General features: G+C 38.2%; 1 protein-coding gene across 7 annotated transcripts in view; it reads left to right on the forward strand.

Annotated features, from left to right (window-relative positions):
- The window catches only part of LOC147030766 (tensin-1-like), a 434,197-nt gene that overhangs the window by 267,654 nt on the left and 146,880 nt on the right, over nt 1-19,663 (forward strand). For all 7 annotated transcript variants that reach the window (XM_085875172.1, XM_085875169.1, XM_085875171.1 and 4 more), the window contains 2 exons: nt 19,204-19,264; nt 19,570-19,648. In XM_085875172.1, coding sequence (XP_085731298.1) covers nt 19,204-19,264; nt 19,570-19,648 — 140 coding nt within the window. The remainder of the gene's footprint in view (nt 1-19,203; nt 19,265-19,569; nt 19,649-19,663) is intronic.

Below are 19,663 nucleotides of genomic sequence, written 5' to 3' on the forward strand. Positions count from 1 at the left end.
ATATGTCGTTGAGTTAGGTTCTAGACAGTATGATATAGTTGAGAAAGGTGAGGATAGATAGGCCAGTTTCAAACAGTATGATATATGTAGTTGAGTTAGGTGCTAGACAGTATGATGGAGTTGAGTAAGGTTTCAAACAGTGTGAGATAGTTGAGTCAGGCGAGGATAGATGGGCTGTTTTCAAACAGTATGATATATGTAGTTGAGTCAGGTTCTCGACAGTATGATTTAGTTGAGTAAGGTGAGGATAGATAGGCCAGTTTCAAACAGTATGATATATGCAGTTGAGTTAGGTTCTCGACAGTATGATGGAGTTGAGTAAGGTTTCAAATAGTATGATATGTGTAGTTGAGTTAGGTTCAAGACAGTATGATTTTGTTGAATAAGGTGAGGATAGATAGGCCAGTTTCAAACAGTATGACATATGTCGTTGAGTTAGGTTCTAGACAGTATGATATTGTTGATGAAGGTGAGGATAGATTGGCCAGTTTCAAACAGTATGATATATGTCGTTGAGTTAGGTTCTGGACAGTATGATGGAGTTGAGTAAGGTTTCAAACAGTGTGAGATAGTTGAGTCAGGCGAGGATAGATGGGCTGTTTTCAAACAGTATGATATATGTTCTTGAGTCAGGTTCTCGACAGTATGATTTAGTTGACTAAGCTGAGGATAGATTGGCCAGTTTCAAACAGCATGATATATGTAGTTGAGTTAGGTTCTCGACAGTATGATGGAGTTGAGTGAGGTTTCAAATAGTATGATATGTGTAGTTGAGTTAGGTTCCAGACGGTATGATATTGTTGAGTAAGGTTTCAAACAGTATGATATAGTTGAGTAAGGTTTCAAACAGTGTGAGATAGTTGTATAAGGTTTCAAGCGATATGATAAATTTGAATAAGGTTTCAAACAGTATAATATAGTTGAGTAAGGTTTCAAACAGTATGATATCGTTGAGTAAGGTTTCAAACAGTATGATATCGTTGAGTAAGGTTTCAAACAGTATGATATCATTGAGTAAGGTTTCAAACAGTAGAATATAGTTGAGTAAGGTTTCAAACAGTTTGATAAAGTTGAGTAAGGTTTCAAACAGTATGATATAGTTGAGTCAGGTGAGGATAGATGGGCTGTTTTCAAACAGTATGATATGTGTGGTTGAGTTAGGTTCTGGACAGTGTGATGGAGTTGAGTAAGGTTTCAAACAGTATGATTTTGTTGAGTGAGGTGAGGATAGATAGGCCAGTTTCAAACAGTATGATATATGTCGTTGAGTTAGGTTCTGGACAGTATGATGGAGTTGAGTAAGGTTTCAAACAGTGTGAGATAGTTGAGTCAGGCGAGGATAGATGGGCTGTTTTCAAACAGTATGATGTATGTAGTTGAGTTAGGTTCAAGACAGTATGATTTAGTTGAGTCAGGTGAGGATAGGTAGGCCAGTTTCAAACAGCATGATATATGTAGTTGAGTTAGGTTCTCGACAGTATGATGGAGTTGAGTGAGGTTTCAAATAGTATGATATATGTAGTTGAGTTAGGTTCTAGACGGTATGATATTGTTGAGTAAGGTTTCAAACAGTATGATATAGTTGAGTAAGGTTTCAAACAGTGTGAGATAGTTGTGTAAGGTTTCAAGCGATATGATAAATTTGAATAAGGTTTCAAACAGTATGATAGAGATGAGTAAGGTTTCAAACAGTATGATATTGTTGAGTATGGTTTCAAACAGTATAATACAGTTGAGTAAGGTTTCAAACAGTATAATATAGTTGAGTAAGGTTTCAAACAGTGTGAGATAGTTGTGTAAGGTTTCAAGCAATATGATAAATTTGAATAAGGTTTCAAACAGTATCATATAGTTGAGTAAGGTTTCAAACAGTTTGATATCGTTGAGGAAGGTTTCAAACGGCATGATATCATTGAGAGAGGTTTCAAACGGTATAATATAGTTGAGTAAGGTTTCAAACAGTATGATATCGTTGAGTAAGGTTTCAAACAGTTGAATGTAGTTGAGTAAGGTTTCAAACAGTATAATATAGTTGAGTAAGGTTTCAAACAGTATGATATCGTTGAGTAAGGTTTCAAACAGTATAATATAGTTGAGTGAGGTTTCAAACAGTATGATATTGTGGGGTAAGGTTTCAAATAGTATGATATCATTGAGGAAGGTTTCAAACAGTATGATATCGTTGAGTGAGGTTTCAAACAGTATGATATCATTGAGGAAGGTTTCAAACAGTATGATATCGTTGAGTGAGGTTTCAAACAGTATGATATAGTTGAGTAAGGTTTCAAGCAATATGATATAGTTGAGTAAGGTTTCAAACAGTATGATATAGTTGAGTAAGGTGCGGAAAGATAGGCCAGTTTCAAACAGCATGATATTGTTGAGTAAGGCCACAAACTGAATGATAAAGTTCAGTAAGGTTTCAAACAGTATGATGTCATTGAATAAGGATTGAAACAGTACGATATAGTTGAGTAAGGTTTCAAACAGTTTGATAAAGTTGAGTAAGGTTTCAAACAGTATGATATAGTTGAGTCAGGCGAGGATAGATGGGCTGTTTTCAAACAGTATGATATGTGTGGTTGAGTTAGGTTCAAGACAGTATGATTTAGTTGAGTAAGGTGAGGATAGGTAGGCCAGTTTCAAACAGCATGATATATGTAGTTGAGTTCGGTTCTCGACAGTATGATGGAGTTGAGTGAGGTTTCAAATAGTATGATATGTGTAGTTGAGTTAGGTTCAAGACAGTATGATTTAGTTGAGTAAGGTGAGGATAGGTGGGCCAGTTTCAAACAGCATGATATATGTAGTTGAGTTAGGTTCTCGACAGTATGATGGAGTTGAGTGAGGTTTCAAATAGTATGATATGTGTAGTTGAGTTAGGTTCTAGACGGTATGATATTGTTGAGTAAGGTTTCAAACAGTATGATATAGTTGAGTAAGGTTTCAAACAGTGTGAGATAGTTGTATAAGGTTTCAAGCGATATGATAAATTTGAATAAGGTTTCAAACAGTATAATATAGTTGAGTAAGGTTTCAAACAGTATGATATCGTTGAGTAAGGCTTCAAACAGTATGATATCATTGAGTAAGGTTTCAAGCAGTAGATTATAGTTGAGTAAGGTTTCAAACAGTTTGATAAAGTTGAGTAAGGTTTCAAACAGTATGATATAGTTGAGTCAGGTGAGGATAGATGGGCTGTTTTCAAACAGTATGATATGTGTGGTTGAGTTAGGTTCTGGACAGTGTGATGGAGTTGAGTAAGGTTTCAAACAGTATGATTTTGTTGAGTGAGGTGAGGATAGATAGGCCAGTTTCAAACAGTATGACATATGTCGTTGAGTTAGGTTCTAGACAGTATGATATTGTTGATGAAGGTGAGGATAGATTGGCCAGTTTCACACAGTATGATATATGTCGTTGAGTTAGGTTCTGGACAGTATGATGGAGTTGAGTAAGGTTTCAAACAGTGTGAGATAGTTGAGTCAGGCGAGGATAGATGGGCTGTTTTCAAACAGTATGATGTATGTAGTTGAGTTAGGTTCAAGACAGTATGATTTAGTTGAGTAAGGTGAGGATAGGTGGGCCAGTTTCAAACAGCATGATATATGTAGTTGAGTTAGGTTCTCGACAGTATGATGGAGTTGAGTGAGGTTTCAAATAGTATGATATGTGTAGTTGAGTTAGGTTCTAGATGGTATGATATTGTTGAGTAAGGTTTCAAACAGTATGATATAGTTGAGTAAGGTTTCAAACAGTGTGAGATAGTTGTATAAGGTTTCAAGCGATATGATAAATTTGAATAAGGTTTCAAACAGTATAATATAGTTGAGTAAGGTTTCAAACAGTATGATATCGTTGAGTAAGGTTTCAAACAGTATGATATCATTGAGTAAGGTTTCAAACAGTAGAATATAGTTGAGTAAGGTTTCAAACAGTTTGATAAAGTTGAGTAAGGTTTCAAACAGTATGATATAGTTGAGTCAGGTGAGGATAGATGGGCTGTTTTCAAACAGTATGATATGTGTGGTTGAGTTAGGTTCTGGACAGTGTGATGGAGTTGAGTAAGGTTTCAAACAGTATGATTTTGTTGAGTGAGGTGAGGATAGATAGGCCAGTTTCAAACAGTATGACATATGTCGTTGAGTTAGGTTCTAGACAGTATGATATTGTTGATGAAGGTGAGGATAGATTGGCCAGTTTCAAACAGTATGATATATGTCGTTGAGTTAGGTTCTGGACAGTATGATGGAGTTGAGTAAGGTTTCAAACAGTGTGAGATAGTTGAGTCATACGAGGATAGATGGGCTGTTTTCAAACAGTATGATATATGTTGTTGAGTCAGGTTCTCGACAGGATGATTTAGTTGAGTAAGGTGAGGATAGATTGGCCAGTTTCAAACAGCATGATATATGTAGTTGAGTTAGGTTCTCGACAGTATGATGGAGTTGAGTGAGGTTTCAAATAGTATGATATATGTAGTTGAGTTAGGTTCTAGACGGTATGATATTGTTGAGTAAGGTTTCAAACAGTATGATATAGTTGAGTAAGGTTTCAAACAGTGTGAGATAGTTGTGTAAGGTTTCAAGCGATATGATAAATTTGAATAAGGTTTCAAACAGTATGATAGAGATGAGTAAGGTTTCAAACAGTATGATATTGTTGAGTAAGGTTTCAAACAGTATAATATAGTTGAGTAAGGTTTCAAACAGTATAATATAGTTGAGTAAGGTTTCAAACAGTGTGAGATAGTTGTGTAAGGTTTCAAGCAATATGATAAATTTGAATGAGGTTTCAAACAGTATCATATAGTTGAGTAAGGTTTCAAACAGTTTGATATCGTTGAGGAAGGTTTCAAACGGTATGATATCATTGAGAGAGGTTTCAAACGGTATAATATAGTTGAGTAAGGTTTCAAACAGTATGATATCGTTGAGTAAGGTTTCAAACTGTTGAATATAGTTGAGTAAGGTTTCAAACAGTATAATATAGTTGAGTAAGGTTTCAAACAGTATGATATCGTTGAGTAAGGTTTCAAACAGTATAATATCGTTGAGTGAGGTTTCAAACAGTATGATATTGTGGGGTAAGGTTTCAAACAGTATGATATCATTGAGTAAGGTTTCAAACAGTATGATATCATTGAGGAAGGTTTCAAACAGTATGATATCGTTGAGTGAGGTTTCAAACAGTATGATATAGTTGAGTAAGGTTTCAAGCAATATAATATAGTTGAGTAAGGTTTCAAACAGTATGATATAGTTGATTAAGGTGCGGAAAGATAGGCCAGTTTCAAACAGCATGATATTGTTGAGTAAGGCCACAAACTGAATGATAAAGTTCAGTAAGGTTTCAAACAGTATGATGTCATTGAATAAGGATTGAAACAGTACGATATAGTTGAGTAAGGTTTCAAACAGTTTGATAAAGTTGAGTAAGGTTTCAAACAGTATGATATAGTTGAGTCAGGCGAGGATAGATGGGCTGTTTTCAAACAGTATGATATATGTCGTTGAGTTAGGTTCTGGACAGTATGATTTAGCTGAGTAAGGTGAGGATAGATAGGCCAGTTTCAAACAGTATGATATATGTAGTTGAGTTAGTTTCTAGCCAGTATGATGGAGTTGAGTAAGGTTTCAAACAGTGTGAGACAGTTGAGTCAGGTGAGGATAGATGGGCTGTTTTCAAACAGTATGATATATGTAGTTGAGTTAGGTTCAAGACAGTATGATTTAGTATAGTAAGGTGAGGATAGATAGGCCAGTTTCAAACAGTATGACAAAGTTGAGTAAGGTGAGGAAAGATAGGCCAGTTTCAAACAGCATGATATTGTTGAGTAAGGCCACAAACTGAATGATAAAGTTGAGTAAGGTTTCAAACAGTATGATAAAGTTGAGTTCGGCGAGGATAGATGGGCTGTTGTCAAACAGTATGATCTGTGTGGTTGAGTTAGGTTCTGGACAGTGTGATGGAGTTGAGTAAGGTTTCAAACAGTGTGAGATAGTTGAGTCAGGCGAGGATAGATGGGCTGTTTTCAAACAGTATGATAAATGTAGTTAAGTTAGGTTATCGACAGTATTATTTCGCTTAGTAAAGTGAGGATAGATAGGCCAGTTTCAAACAGTATGATATATGTCGTTGAGTTAGTTTCTAGCCAGTATAATGGAATTGAGTAAGGTTTCAAACAGTGTGAGATAGTTGAGTCAGGCGAGGATAGATGGGCTGTTTTCAAACAGTATGATGTATGTCGTTGAGTTAGGTTCAAGACGGTATGATTTAGTTGAGTAAGGTGAGGATAGATAGACCAGTTTCAAACAGTATGATATATGTAGTTGAGTTAGGTTCTATACAGTATGATGGAGTTGAGTAAGGTTTCAAACAGTATGATATATGTCGTTGAGTTAGGTTCGAGACAGTATGATATAGTTGAGAAAGGTGGGGATAGATAGGCCAGTTTCAAACAGTATGACATATGTCGTTGAGTTAGGTTCTAGACAGTATGATATTGTTGATGAAGGTGAGGATAGATTGGCCAGTTTCAAACAGTATGATATATGTCGTTGAGTTAGGTTCTGGACAGTATGATGGAGTTGAGTAAGGTTTCAAACAGTGTGAGATAGTTGAGTCAGGCGAGGATAGATGGGCTGTTTTCCAACAGTATGATATATGTTGTTGAGTCAGGTTCTCGACAGTATGATTTAGTTGAGTAAGGTGAGGATAGATTGGCCAGTTTCAAACAGCATGATATATGTAGTTGAGTTAGGTTCTCGACAGTATGATGGAGTTGAGTGAGGTTTCAAATAGTATGATATATGTAGTTGAGTTAGGTTCTAGACGGTATGATATTGTTGAGTAAGGTTTCAAACAGTATGATATAGTTGAGTAAGGTTTCAAACAGTGTGAGATAGTTGTGTAAGGTTTCAAACAGTATAATATAGTTGAGTATGGTTTCAAACAGTATGATAGAGATGAGTAAGGTTTCAAACAGTATGATATTGTTGAGTAAGGTTTCAAACAGTATAATATTGTTGAGTAAGGTTTCAAACAGTATAATATGGTTGAGTAAGGTTTCAAACAGTGTGCGATCGTTGTGTAAGGTTTCAAGCAGTATGATAAATTTGAATAAGGTTTTAAACAGTATAATATAGTTGAGTAAGGTTTCAAACAGTATTATATATGTCGTTGAGTGAGGTTCGAGACAGTATGATATAGTTGAGAAAGGTGAGGATAGATAGGCCAGTTTCAAACAGTATGATATATGTAGTTGAGTTAGGTTCTAGACAGTATGATGGAGTTGAGTAAGGTTTCAAACAGTATGATTTTGTTGAGTGAGGTGAGGATAGATAGGCCAGTTTCAAACAGTATGACATATGTCGTTGAGTTAGGTTCTAGACAGTATGATATTGTTGATGGTGAGGATAGATTGGCCAGTTTCAAACAGTATGATATATGTCGTTGAGTTAGGTTCTGGACAGTATGATGGAGTTGAGTAAGGTTTCAAACAGTGTGAGATAGTTGAGTCAGGCGAGGATAGATGGGCTGTTTTCAAACAGTATGATATTTGTTGTTGAGTCAGGTTCTCGACAGTATGATTTAGTTGAGTAAGGTGAGGATAGATTGGCCAGTTTAAAACAGCATGATATATGTAGTTGAGTTAGGTTCTCGACAGTATGATGGAGTTGAGTGAGGTTTCAAATAGTATGATATATGTAGTTGAGTTAGGTTCTAGACGGTATGATATTGTTGAGTAAGGTTTCAAACAGTATGATATAGTTGAGTAAGGTTTCAAACAGTGTGAGATAGTTGTGTAAGGTTTCAAGCGATATGATAAATTTGAATAAGGTTTCAAACAGTATGATAGAGATGAGTAAGGTTTCAAACAGTATGATATTGTTGAGTAAGGTTTCAAACAGTATAATATAGTTGAGTAAGGTTTCCAACAGTGTGAGATAGTTGTGTAAGGTTTCAAGCAATATGATAAATTTGAATAAGGTTTCAAACAGTATCATATAGTTGAGTAAGGTTTCAAACAGTTTGATATCGTTGAGGAAGGTTTCAAACGGTATGATATCATTGAGAGAGGTTTCAAACAGTTGAATATAGTTGAGTAAGGTTTCAAACAGTATGATATCATTGAGTAAGGTTTCAAACAGTTGAATATAGTTGAGTAAGGTTTCAAACAGTATAATATAGTTGAGTAAGGTTTCAAACAGTATGATATCGTTGAGTAAGGTTTCAAACAGTATAATATCGTTGAATGAGGTTTCAAACAGTATGATATTGTGGAGTAAGGTTTCAAACAGTATGATATCATTGAGTAAGGTTTCAAACAGTATGATATCATTGAGGAAGGTTTCAAACAGTATGATATCGTTGAGTGAGGTTTCAAACAGTATGATATAGTTGAGTCAGGTTTCAAGCAATATGATATAGTTGAGTAAGGTTTCAAACAGTATGATATAGTTGAGTAAGGTGAGAATAGATAGGCCAGTTTCAAGCAGTTTGACAAAGTTGAGTAAGGTGCGGAAAGATAGGCCAGTTTCAAACAGCATGATATTGTTGAGTAAGGCCACAAACTGAATGATAAAGTTCAGTAAGGTTTCAAACAGTATGATGTCATTGAATAAGGATTGAAACAGTACGATATAGTTGAGTAAGGTTTCAAACAGTTTGATAAAGTTGAGTAAGGTTTCAAACAGTATGATATAGTTGAGTCAGGCGAGGATAGATGGGCTGTTTTCAAACAGTATGATATATGTCGTTGAGTTAGGTTCTGGACAGGATGATTTAGCTGAGTAAGGTGAGGATAGATAGGCCAGTTTCAAACAGTATGATATATGTAGTTGAGTTCGTTTCTAGCCAGTATGATGGAGTTGAGTAAGGTTTCAAACAGTGTGAGACAGTTGAGTCAGGTGAGGATCGATGGGCTGTTTTCAAACAGTATGATATATGTAGTTGAGTTAGGTTCAAGACAGTATGATTTAGTTGAGTAAGGTGAGGAGAGATAGGCCAGTTTCAAACAGTGTGATAGAGTTGAGTAAGGCCACAAACTGAATGATAAAGTTGAGTAAGGTTTCAAACAGTGTGAGATAGTTGAGTCAGGCGAGGATAGATGGGCTGTTTTCAAACAGTATGATATATGTAGTTGAGTCAGGTTCTCGACAGTATGATGGAGTTGAGTGAGGTTTCAAACAGTATGATATATGTCGTTGAGTTGGGTTCAAGACGGTATGATATTGTTGAGTAAGGTTTCAAACAGTATGATATCGTTGAGTAAGGTTTCAAACAGTGTGAGATAGTTGTGTAAGGTTTCAAGCAATATGATAAATTTGAATAAGGTTTCAAACAGTATAATATGGTTGAGTATGGTTTCAAACAGTATGATCGAGATGAGTAAGGTTTCAAACAGTATGATATTGTTGAGTAAGGTTTCAAACAGTATAATATGGTTGAGTAAGGTTTCAAACAGTGTGCGATCGTTGTGTAAGGTTTCAAGCAGTATGATAAATTTGAATAAGGTTTTAAACAATATAATATAGTTGAGTAAGGTTTCAAACAGTTTGATATCGTTGAAGAAGGTTTCAAACAGTATAATATAGTTGAGTAAGGTTTCAAACAGTATGATATCATTGAGTAAGGTTTCAAACAGTATAATATGGCTGAGTAAGGTTTCAAACAGTATAATATAGTTGAGTAAGGTTTCAAACAGTATGATATCGTTGAGTAAGGTTTCAAACAGTATAATATCATTGAGTGAGGTTTAAAACAGTATGATATTGTGGAGTAAGGTTTCAAACAGTATGATGTCATTGAGTCAGGTTTCAAACAGTATAATATCGTTGAGTAAGGTTTCAAACAGTATGATATCATTGAGTAAGGTTTCAAACAGTATAATATAGCTGAGTAAGGTTTCAAACAGTATAATATAGTTGAGTAAGGTTTCAAACAGTATGATATCGTTGAGTAAGGTTTCAAACAGTATAATATAGTTGAGTAAGGTTTCAAGCAATATGATATAGTTGAGTACGGTTTCAAACAGTATGATATAGTTGAGTAAGGTTACAAACAGTATGATATAGTTGAGTAAGGTTTCAAACAGTATGATATTGTGGAGTAAGGTGAGGATAGATAGGCCAGTTTCAAACAGTGTGAGATAGTTGAGTCAGGTGAGGATAGATGGGCTGTTTTCAAACAGTATGATATATGTAGTTGAGTTCAGTTTGAGACGGTATGATTTAGTTGAGTAAGGTGAGGAGAGATTGGCCAGTTTCAAACAGTATGATATATGTAGTTGAGTTAGGTTCTCGACAGTATGATGGAGTTGAGTCAGGTTTCAAACAGTATGATATATGTAGTTGTTAGGTTCTAGACAGTAGGATATTGTTGAGTAACGTGAGGATAGAAAGGCCAGTTTCAAACAGTATGATATATGTAGTTGAGTTAGGTTCTCGACAGTATGATGGAGTTGAGTAAGGTTTCAAACAGTGTGAGATGGTTGAGTCAGGCGAGGATAGATGGGCTGTTTTCAAACAGTAGATATATGTAGTCGAGTTAGGTTCTTGACAGTATGATTTAGTTGAGTAAGGTGAGGATAGATAGGCCAGTTTCTAACAGTATGATATATCTCGTTGAGTTAGGTTCTAGACAGTATGATGGAGTTGAGTAAGGTTTCAAATAGTATGATATATGTAGTTGAGTTAGGTTCTTGACAGTATGATATTGTTGAGTAAGGTTTCAAACAGTATGATATAGTTGAGTCAAGTTTCAAACAGTGTGAGATAGTTGTGTAAGGTTTCAAGCAATATGATAAATTTGAATAAGGTTTCAAACAGTATAATATAGTTGAGTAAGGTTTCAAACAGTATAATATAGTTGAGTAAGGTTTCAAACAGTATGATATCGTTGAGTAAGGTTTCAAACAGTATGATATTGTTGAGTGAGGTTTCACACAGTACGATATTGTTGAGTAAGGTTTTAAACAGTATGATATCGTTGAGTAAGGTTTTAAACAGTATGATATCGTTGAGTAAGGTTTCAAACAGTATGATATAGTTGAGTCAGGTTTCAAACAGTATGATATCGTTGAGTAAGGTTTCAAACGGTATGATATCGTTGAGTAAGGTTTCAAACAGTATGATATCGTTGAGTAAGGTTTCAAACGGTATGATATCGTTGAGTAAGGTTTCAAACAGTATGATATTGTTGAGTGAGGTTTCAAACAGTATGATATTGTTGAATAAGGTTTTAAACAGTATGATATCATTGAGTAAGGTTTTAAACAGTATGATATAGTTAAGTAAGGTTTCAAACAGTATGATATTGTGGAGTAAGGTGAGGATATATTGGCCGGTTTCAAACAGTATGTTATTGTTGAGTAAAGTGATGATAGATGGTGCAGTTTCAATTCACATTAAAATAAAAACTCTTTGTCTTCTTCACCTATAATAATGGTGAGTCTCATTCAATCCCATGTCTCATCGCGATTAGATTCAGAAAACGCTTGCTATATTCAATACTTTTTTTTCAACATTTCCATTTTATTCATATAACAGTAATATATTGCCTGATCAAACAGTATTTCTGATTATACACTGTCTTTCGCTCTTCTTTTGCAACACAGGTCAGAAAAAGATATAAAAAAGCAGTTGATATTTCAATAATTTATTCACACTATTTTTAAAGTGTGATCGTTAATTTTTCGTCGGGTACCCATTGAGTTCAGTATCGTAATAACCCCTTATTCCTCCCAACTTTGTGGATTGGTTGTATGATAAGTGCACTCACATTATAAAACATTTATCCATGAAAAAAATACAGAGCACCACTGGACTGCACTTGCATCCACAGCCACCCATTTTCCGCTCTCCCACCCCTCCCTTAAAATCTTGCTTACATGACATTGAAATGACCCCCCAGTAAGTGCCTACATCAGGCTAATGAGCTTCCTTCAGCTTACCTCGGCATGTTTTTTTTTGTTCTGATTTTATCTGCAGAAATAATAAAACGTTATTGCATGCCAATGATCTCAGTGGAAAATTAGTGTCACTGTATAATCAAATGGTAAGATGTGCAAAACAAAACGAAAGAAACTCTCTGACTTCATTTACAAAATGGGTCAACAATGTGCAGTTAACTCTTCATAATAAAGCTTCCCCTGCTGGGAGGAATTATAAAATCACATAAATGAAATGATGGCAGTATTGATTATTTGATGAACTTTGACCTCATGCTTGTTTTAGCCTTATTGTATTTACTAGTGGGTTATTCTTACACATTGTAAGCAATAATAAACCGTGCTTCCCCATTATCTCGGGTCACTCACTTGCTTTTGATTTTTCATTTATTTATTTTCATCTATTTTTTCTTTTATTTATTTTCATCTATTTTTTTCATCTATTTCTTTTTTAATTTCCAGATCTTTCAGACAGTTCTGTGATTTTCCTGGTGGATAGGCTTCAATGTCCAATGGCATGCAAAATTACCATGCTTCCCCATTGTCTCGCGTCGTTCACCTGCATTTTTTTCTTTTTGTTCATTTATTTATTTATATTTTCATTTACGAATACTTTCCAATAGTTATGTCATTTTTCCCTGTGTATTGGCTTTGATATCCATTGGCATGCAAAGTTTCAGCTTTCTACATCACCCAGAAGGTACCAAGCTTTAATATCAGTCACTGAGTTAGTGAGTCAGTCAGCCAGTGGTTTGAAATATCGATCTATTAGATGGCTCAAACAGCAATAGTTCAAATTTGATGCTTATTCAAACCACAATTCAAGTTTTTCATGGTTTAAATTCAGTTTTCAGAAATATTCACAAGTTCATCAATTTTGTTCCTGCTTTTCACTCAATTTGGCTGGTGCTTTGCATCTTCAACTTGTGCACAGAGGACACAGATTTGTCTGGGGTTCAGTAAATGGTTAATTTGGACTCGTATTGAATCATAGATCATGTACACAATGAACAAATGATAAGTAATGAATATTGTTTAACCTCAAAATTAACTGCACAGACATTACCATCATGTACGTTTTGCATAACTTGTCATCTCATGTCTAAGTGAATATTCTCGCAAACAGTATGCTGGCAATAATATTCTTTACTATAATGGAATATATATATATATATGTATATATATATATATATATATATATATATATATATATATATATATATATATATATATATATATATATTGTTGTGGTTCTGCAAAACCGCATGCTTCTAAGGTAATGGCACCCAACATACAGTGATCCCCAGGCAGTTATTTCGTTAGTTTTCGTGCAGTCAGACCTTTTCCTCATGTTTCATGGGTTAACGGCCCAAAGTGCGTTGTGTGGGTCCAATAGCTTGGTCTAATAATTATATCTCTATCTTCTTTTCAAGTCCTGATTTCCATTTAAACCCTTTCCTTTTCTCCATGATACAAACCTAACCATGCAAGCAAGCGCATGCACAGGATAACAAACACCTGTACAGCCCTGTGAGAGACTCACCACCAACACTGTACCGGACGCGCATGGCACACCCTTTCATTCGAATATGTACGCCGATTTACAATGGTGTCTCACCTTGCTTTACCTTCCCTCACCAAAAGCTCACCACCTCGACCACCAACATCTCCCGCACACGGGAAAGGCCATCCCTCGCCTCTTCGCACCTCCGCATTGATGCATATTCGCCACCAAGCAGGGGCATGCTGCGTGGCCCAGGCCACTCGACCATGTGATGCGGGCACAATCCAAGCACATTAACAGCACCAATTGGATCTCGGCGGGGATGCCCCAAATGAGTATGTGGGACCGACACGACCCTTGTTCAGTTGCCAGAACATGGCCCAGGAGTTCGGTGCAAGGCTCTGGGCCGTATCGTGCCGGATGTGTGAATGAGACACTTCTGGCCCAGGAGCCTGGCAGAGCAGGGCCGGGACCCGATAGGGGAGCACGATTCGGGTGACGGCGCATCGCTTCACGTCATCACCCCACCCTTCGCCCAGGGCTTATAGAAGGTGCATCGCAAAGCCACCCACCCTCTCTCTGCTCTTCTCTGCCTGCCTGCCTCGCCCACTTCTCCGCTTGTTTGCCTCGCCCTCTCCTTCGCCTCTCTGCTCTGCGCTCTCTTCAATGCACCTGTTGCTTGTGTTCTCATTTTCCCAGGTTTTTTTCATTTTTTTTTTATCCATTACCTGTATATGTTGGTATGCATATATATATATATATATATATATATATATATATATATATATATATATATATATATATATATATATATATATATATATATATATATATATATATATACCGGGCGTCGTGGTGTGTGCCTGTAATCCGGCTACTCGGAGGCTTGGGTTGGAGGATCGCTTGAGGACGGGGCTCTGCGCTGGGCCGCGCTATGAGAGGGTGTAGGGCAGCCCGGAATCATGGCGAAACCCAATCCTTATCCCTGTGTCGTAAGAGGCGACCAGGGTTGCGTCAGGAAGGGCATCCGGCGTAAAACCTGTGCCAAATCAGTATGCGGATCATAACGGATGATCCGCTGTGGTGACCCCTAACGGGAGCAGCCGAAAGAACAACAACAACATATATATATATATATATATATATATATATATATATATATATATATATATATATATATAATACTAGTGGGGTATTCTTACTGATTATAAGCAATAACGAACCGTGCTTCCCCATTGTCTCGGGTTGCTCACCTGCATTTGTTTGTTTCATTTATTTATTTTAATTTATTTATTTTTTCATTTATGGATGCTTCCAATGGTTTTATGATTTTTCCCGGTATGTTGGCTTTGATGTCCATCGGCACGCAAAATTACCTTGCTTCCCCATTGTCTTGGGTCACTCACCTGCATAAATTTTTTCCCTTTTATGTATATTTTAATTTATGGAAAATCTGTGATTTTTTTTTTCCTGGTGTATCAGCTGTGATGTCCATCGGCATGCAAAATTTCAGCTTTCTACATCACCCAGAAGGTACCGAACATTAATATCAGTGAGTCGGTGAGTCAGTGAATCAGTCAGTAAGTCAGTAAGTGGTTCGAATAAGGTTGATATATTAGATATATGACGAAAACTTCAAAATTCATCACTTGGTATTTTACATCACGAAAACTCTATGGTGTTGTCCAGTAAAGCAAAATACAGTTAAGGTATTTCCCAAAAGTAATCTTCAGGTATATAGTGTGTCTGAGAAAATATCATTTTTTCGAATATTCTATCTTCGTTGCATCACATAACACAAAAAATTTATGGTATGGTCCAGCAAGGCCAAATATTGTTAAAGTATATCCTAATTTTTTTCAAGTGTACAATATGTTCGAGAAAAAATTATCACTTTATGGAAATATCACCATTTTGGATTTCCCATTGAAGGTTTCTGATGCTAGTCAGTTTAATTTAGTGGAATTTACAACCAAAATCAAATGTTTTTGTATGCTGGTAGTTTTGCACATTAAAACATTTTGAGTTAATATTGTTGCGGTTGTGGAAATTCGCAAAACACCATTCAGGTCCCGTAGGTGAGATATCTCTGTAAGTACATGTGTAGTTAGCCCAAACCTGTTGTTTCGAGGGAATAAATGTGATTCATTTGGGCTGCGACCCTTTGAGATAGCCGTTTTTCTGTTCTATCTTTATTTTGAACCAACCACGTCTCAACCGCCATCACACAACAACCACCAACCACAACGCCGCTTCACAACAACAACAACGCCAACAGCCACGATCTTTACCTTCACAACTCGCTCCCGCAAACATCGCATCACCGCCATTCCAAACGGCACCATGGCCATAAACCACCACCATAAACCCTCCACCACCTTCACCTCTCTCCTTCTGCGGCCATTCCCGCACCACTTGTGAGCATCGAGCGTCAGGCTGTCCTGGGCTCGTACGGGACGCGCGCCGAGCCGCGAGTGCAAAATGCGGCCTTTCCGAGAAGAATTCGGATCAGGAAAGCTACACGCCCACTTCTGATCCGTCCAATCAGCAAGCGCGGGGCGGTTTGGCCCCGCCTCCAGGCGCGTCGGTGAAGAATCGAGATATGCAAATTCTAGGATCAGGGGAGACTCACGCCCCTTTTTCTCCGTCCAATGGGTGAGCATGGCTCCACCCCCGAGCTCGTTCTGATCCAGAAATTTGCATATGGATTCTCCTGCCGGCCTATAAAGCGCCGAGCGCGGGGCGAATTTGGGTCGAGTCGGTCTCGGCAGAGTCGGTTTGGGCAGAGTCGGCCTCAAAAGAGCGGAGAGTGTTTTGGGCAGAGTCGGGTTGGAGCGCGGAGTGGAGTCGGGAGGTGAGGGCGTACAGGTGGTTTGCTACAGTCGGCTGAGGAGAATTGGGGAAGAGACCGAGGAGCTCGGGTCCGACGCAAGGAAGACGGCGGTCGGCGACGAGGTCGCGGTGGAATCGCTCGTCACGGGACCCAAGCAAGCCGCAAGCCAGCTATCCTCTTTCCCCAGAGCATCAACAATTCCCCCCCCCTTTCTTCCCCCGCGCTGAGATAGTGCGAAAAGGTGGCCCCGTTCCCACCCCACTCCAAGCAGTGCCGACGAAACCCGCGAAGGAGCACGAAGTCGGGGCACCGCCGCGCTGCCACATTTGCGGCTCATCACAAAGACACGGGTAGGATCCACCCGGTCTCGCGGACCTGACCGCTCTTTCAGGTCCCGCGCAAATATTGGCCCACAGGCCCCGTCTGCCCCCTTGTCTTTGAGGGTGGCCCTTTTCTTTTGTTTCTGTGTAAACGTGTGTGTGTGTGGCGCCAGTCTGGTGAAGTAAAACTGTGTAAGTGTTGTCGTGTGTACGCGTAGTCGGTTATAGATCTGCATTGTTGTGTTTCTTTTGTTGCAATTGCTTTATGTGGATTCTGTTTAATTGTATATGTGTGCTCTCCGTGTGCCGCGGAATAAATGTGCATCATGTTGAACTGTTTTCCCGTTTCGCTTCGTCTTTTCTTTAATTTAATCTCCATCTTGCTTCACGTAAAGGGTTGGTAGTGGGCTTAATACGCCCGATAATTAATCGGAACCGTCGAGGCCGACGATAACACCGCTCAGTTATCCCGATAGCATGGAACGGATCGCTTAAGTGGCCCATGTCTGGAGTCGACCTGCGGCGAGGTGCGATCGCCCGGTCTACCCTCCGCGTGGGTACTTAGGTAGGTCGAGTTTGGCGAACAACCCTATCCCACGCGGGGGGCCGATTGGGCTCGATCGTGGTGAGGCCGAAAGGCCCACCCGTGACTCGCTCCCGGCGTTGGTCCGAGAGGGTCACGACAGAATTGTCCGTCCGGTGGGCGACGTGCCGCGATTTGAGTTACGTGGCCGTTCGCACGTCGGCGGGCGTGAATTCGCAACAATATGCATGGTATAATCTGGTTCAATGAATTTCATGTGTTTCCCCATTGATCATTGATATATTTTTAAAGTAATACATTAAATTCATACCTATTTCATAAAGAAAAATACTTGTAAGTTTCAAATTATCGTCATCTCTTTTATTGAGTGTTCTTATTAAGGAGCAATGGCAGGATTGTATTAAGCTTAGTTTGCATCAATATCAGGAAAGTGACAACGATGGAACATTGTCCTGGAATTTTGAAGCACTTGTTTACTTCGGAATATTTACAATGATGACATAGCTTCCCATTATTTCCTTCCTCTATCTTCCACTCTATCTTTCTTCACTTTTTCTTCTATTATTATACTTCATTCTCTCTTCCACCTCATCCTACTCATTTTTCATTGCTCATTCTGTATTACTTTATCCTCCTCTTCCTTACCCCAATCTCATTATCCTCCTCAGATTGCTTAATGGTTTTTCTGCAATTTCTGTCTTTCCTATTACTCGAACAATGAAACCTAAGAAATTTGATTGTGTGAGTTTTAAGAAAATCAAATCCCGTACAAGGGCCCATCTCCGTATTCGGTAGGACAAGGCTTAGGGGGAGGATGGTGGGGAGGGACAAAATGAAAATAATGAAAATGTAGAAAAGGAAGGGAGCAGTATGGTGCTGGTGGGAAAAAAAATGAGTTAAGGAGAATTGAGGATAACCGGAAGTGAGACATGGGCAAAGAGTTTAGAAATGGGGAGAATGCAGTGAAGGGGTTGAATGGAATGTAAAAGAGTATCAAAATGTTGGCTACTTAAAAAATGGATTACTTTGTAATGTGTTATGGGGTTACAGGCTTGTTTGACCACTTTCTTTATGGGGACAATCTCCATATCCGTATATCGTACAATAAACCAGCTGATTCCAGCCTACTGGAGGCAGGAGAAGCCCTTGTTTTGGGGTGTTTGGCATATGCACAATACTTGCCAAAGGCAGGTGGCAAAAATGTGCAAACATGGAAATCAAACACACACAAATGAAAAAGAGAGAAATAAAGTCTTTAACCAATCAACCAAAGAACCGATTAGTTCTGCTTTCAAAGCATGAATCACAATTTTGTAATGTTAAGTTACATCAATTATGTGACCAGCTGTCTTAAGCACACCAATTTTCTTGGCCGGCCAGGTTACAGCAATGAGATAGGATTAACTGTAATTTATTTAGTCACATTTGTTTTTTTTGTGGGTGATTATGATGAACAAATTGTTCATTGCTCATCATGTTGAATGTGGTTTACTCATCCACCTCCATATTTATTTTTATAATCTCATCTTTTGAGATGTATCATTTTCTGATCTGTTGTATTTTCAATGTTGTCTTAATTAACTTGACCCTTTGCCCAGCACTTCTCGATGCCCATATGTATGGAACATAAATTGCTTTCCGAACTCGCCCCCTTCCTTTGCTCATCTATGCTCATCTATAATATGCCTGGTGTTGGCTTAATGGTTATGGTGGTGGGCTTTTGGATACTAGGTCCTGAGTTCAAATCCCGCTCAGCTGTTGAATTAATACTAGGTGGGGTTAACTCAGCCTGTCATCCTTCCGAGGTCGGCAAAATGAGGGCAGCATGCTGGTATAATGTGTCGGAGTGGCAACCTGTCCAGGATTGTGCCCAATAGCCAAGGAGACTGCTTAAGCAGCACCAACACTCTGCAAAGAGTATGGTCCCAATCTCCTCCTCTCATCTATAATGTTGCTCATCTATAATAATAATCATATTTAATATAATCTTGCTCATCTATAATGCCCCCCTCCACCACTACCTCATGTTTTTCACTTTATTTGTTCCAGGTGGGCGTGTCTTCCTTCGGGTTTACCAGGGCCTGCAACCCTGCTACACGTCCCCTATCTAGTGAGTGACCTTCGTTCACTTGTTGCTCCTGCACAAAGCTCATTTTGGCGCAGGTTCAATTCTGAGAGAAAGTAAAGTTGTTATATCACCTTGTGCACACATGTTCATGGAAATATGTATTTGGAGTTCATGGGAAACAAAACTACTTTCACTGGAAGTTATTTCTCCCATGTTTTTCAATTAATGTTCCTTTTTGCTACATTTACATTTTCTCATGCTTTTTAATTGTAACTGACTTTGTTTACCACATAATTACAGTAAGAACACCGTTTAACACTTAGGTTTCCTTGTATTTTGCTTGGCAGCTCCAGTATGGCTGCCACTCCTTGTGATAAGCTTTGTATTACAATCTTCCCCATGCTCAAGCTCAAAGGAGATATTTTGGTGAGTCTTTAAATC

Source organism: Eptatretus burgeri, chromosome 3, assembly GCF_056783735.1.
Source record: "Eptatretus burgeri isolate ZD-2024b chromosome 3, Ebu_testis_v1, whole genome shotgun sequence".
NCBI classification, from domain to species: Eukaryota; Metazoa; Chordata; class Myxini; order Myxiniformes; family Myxinidae; genus Eptatretus; species Eptatretus burgeri.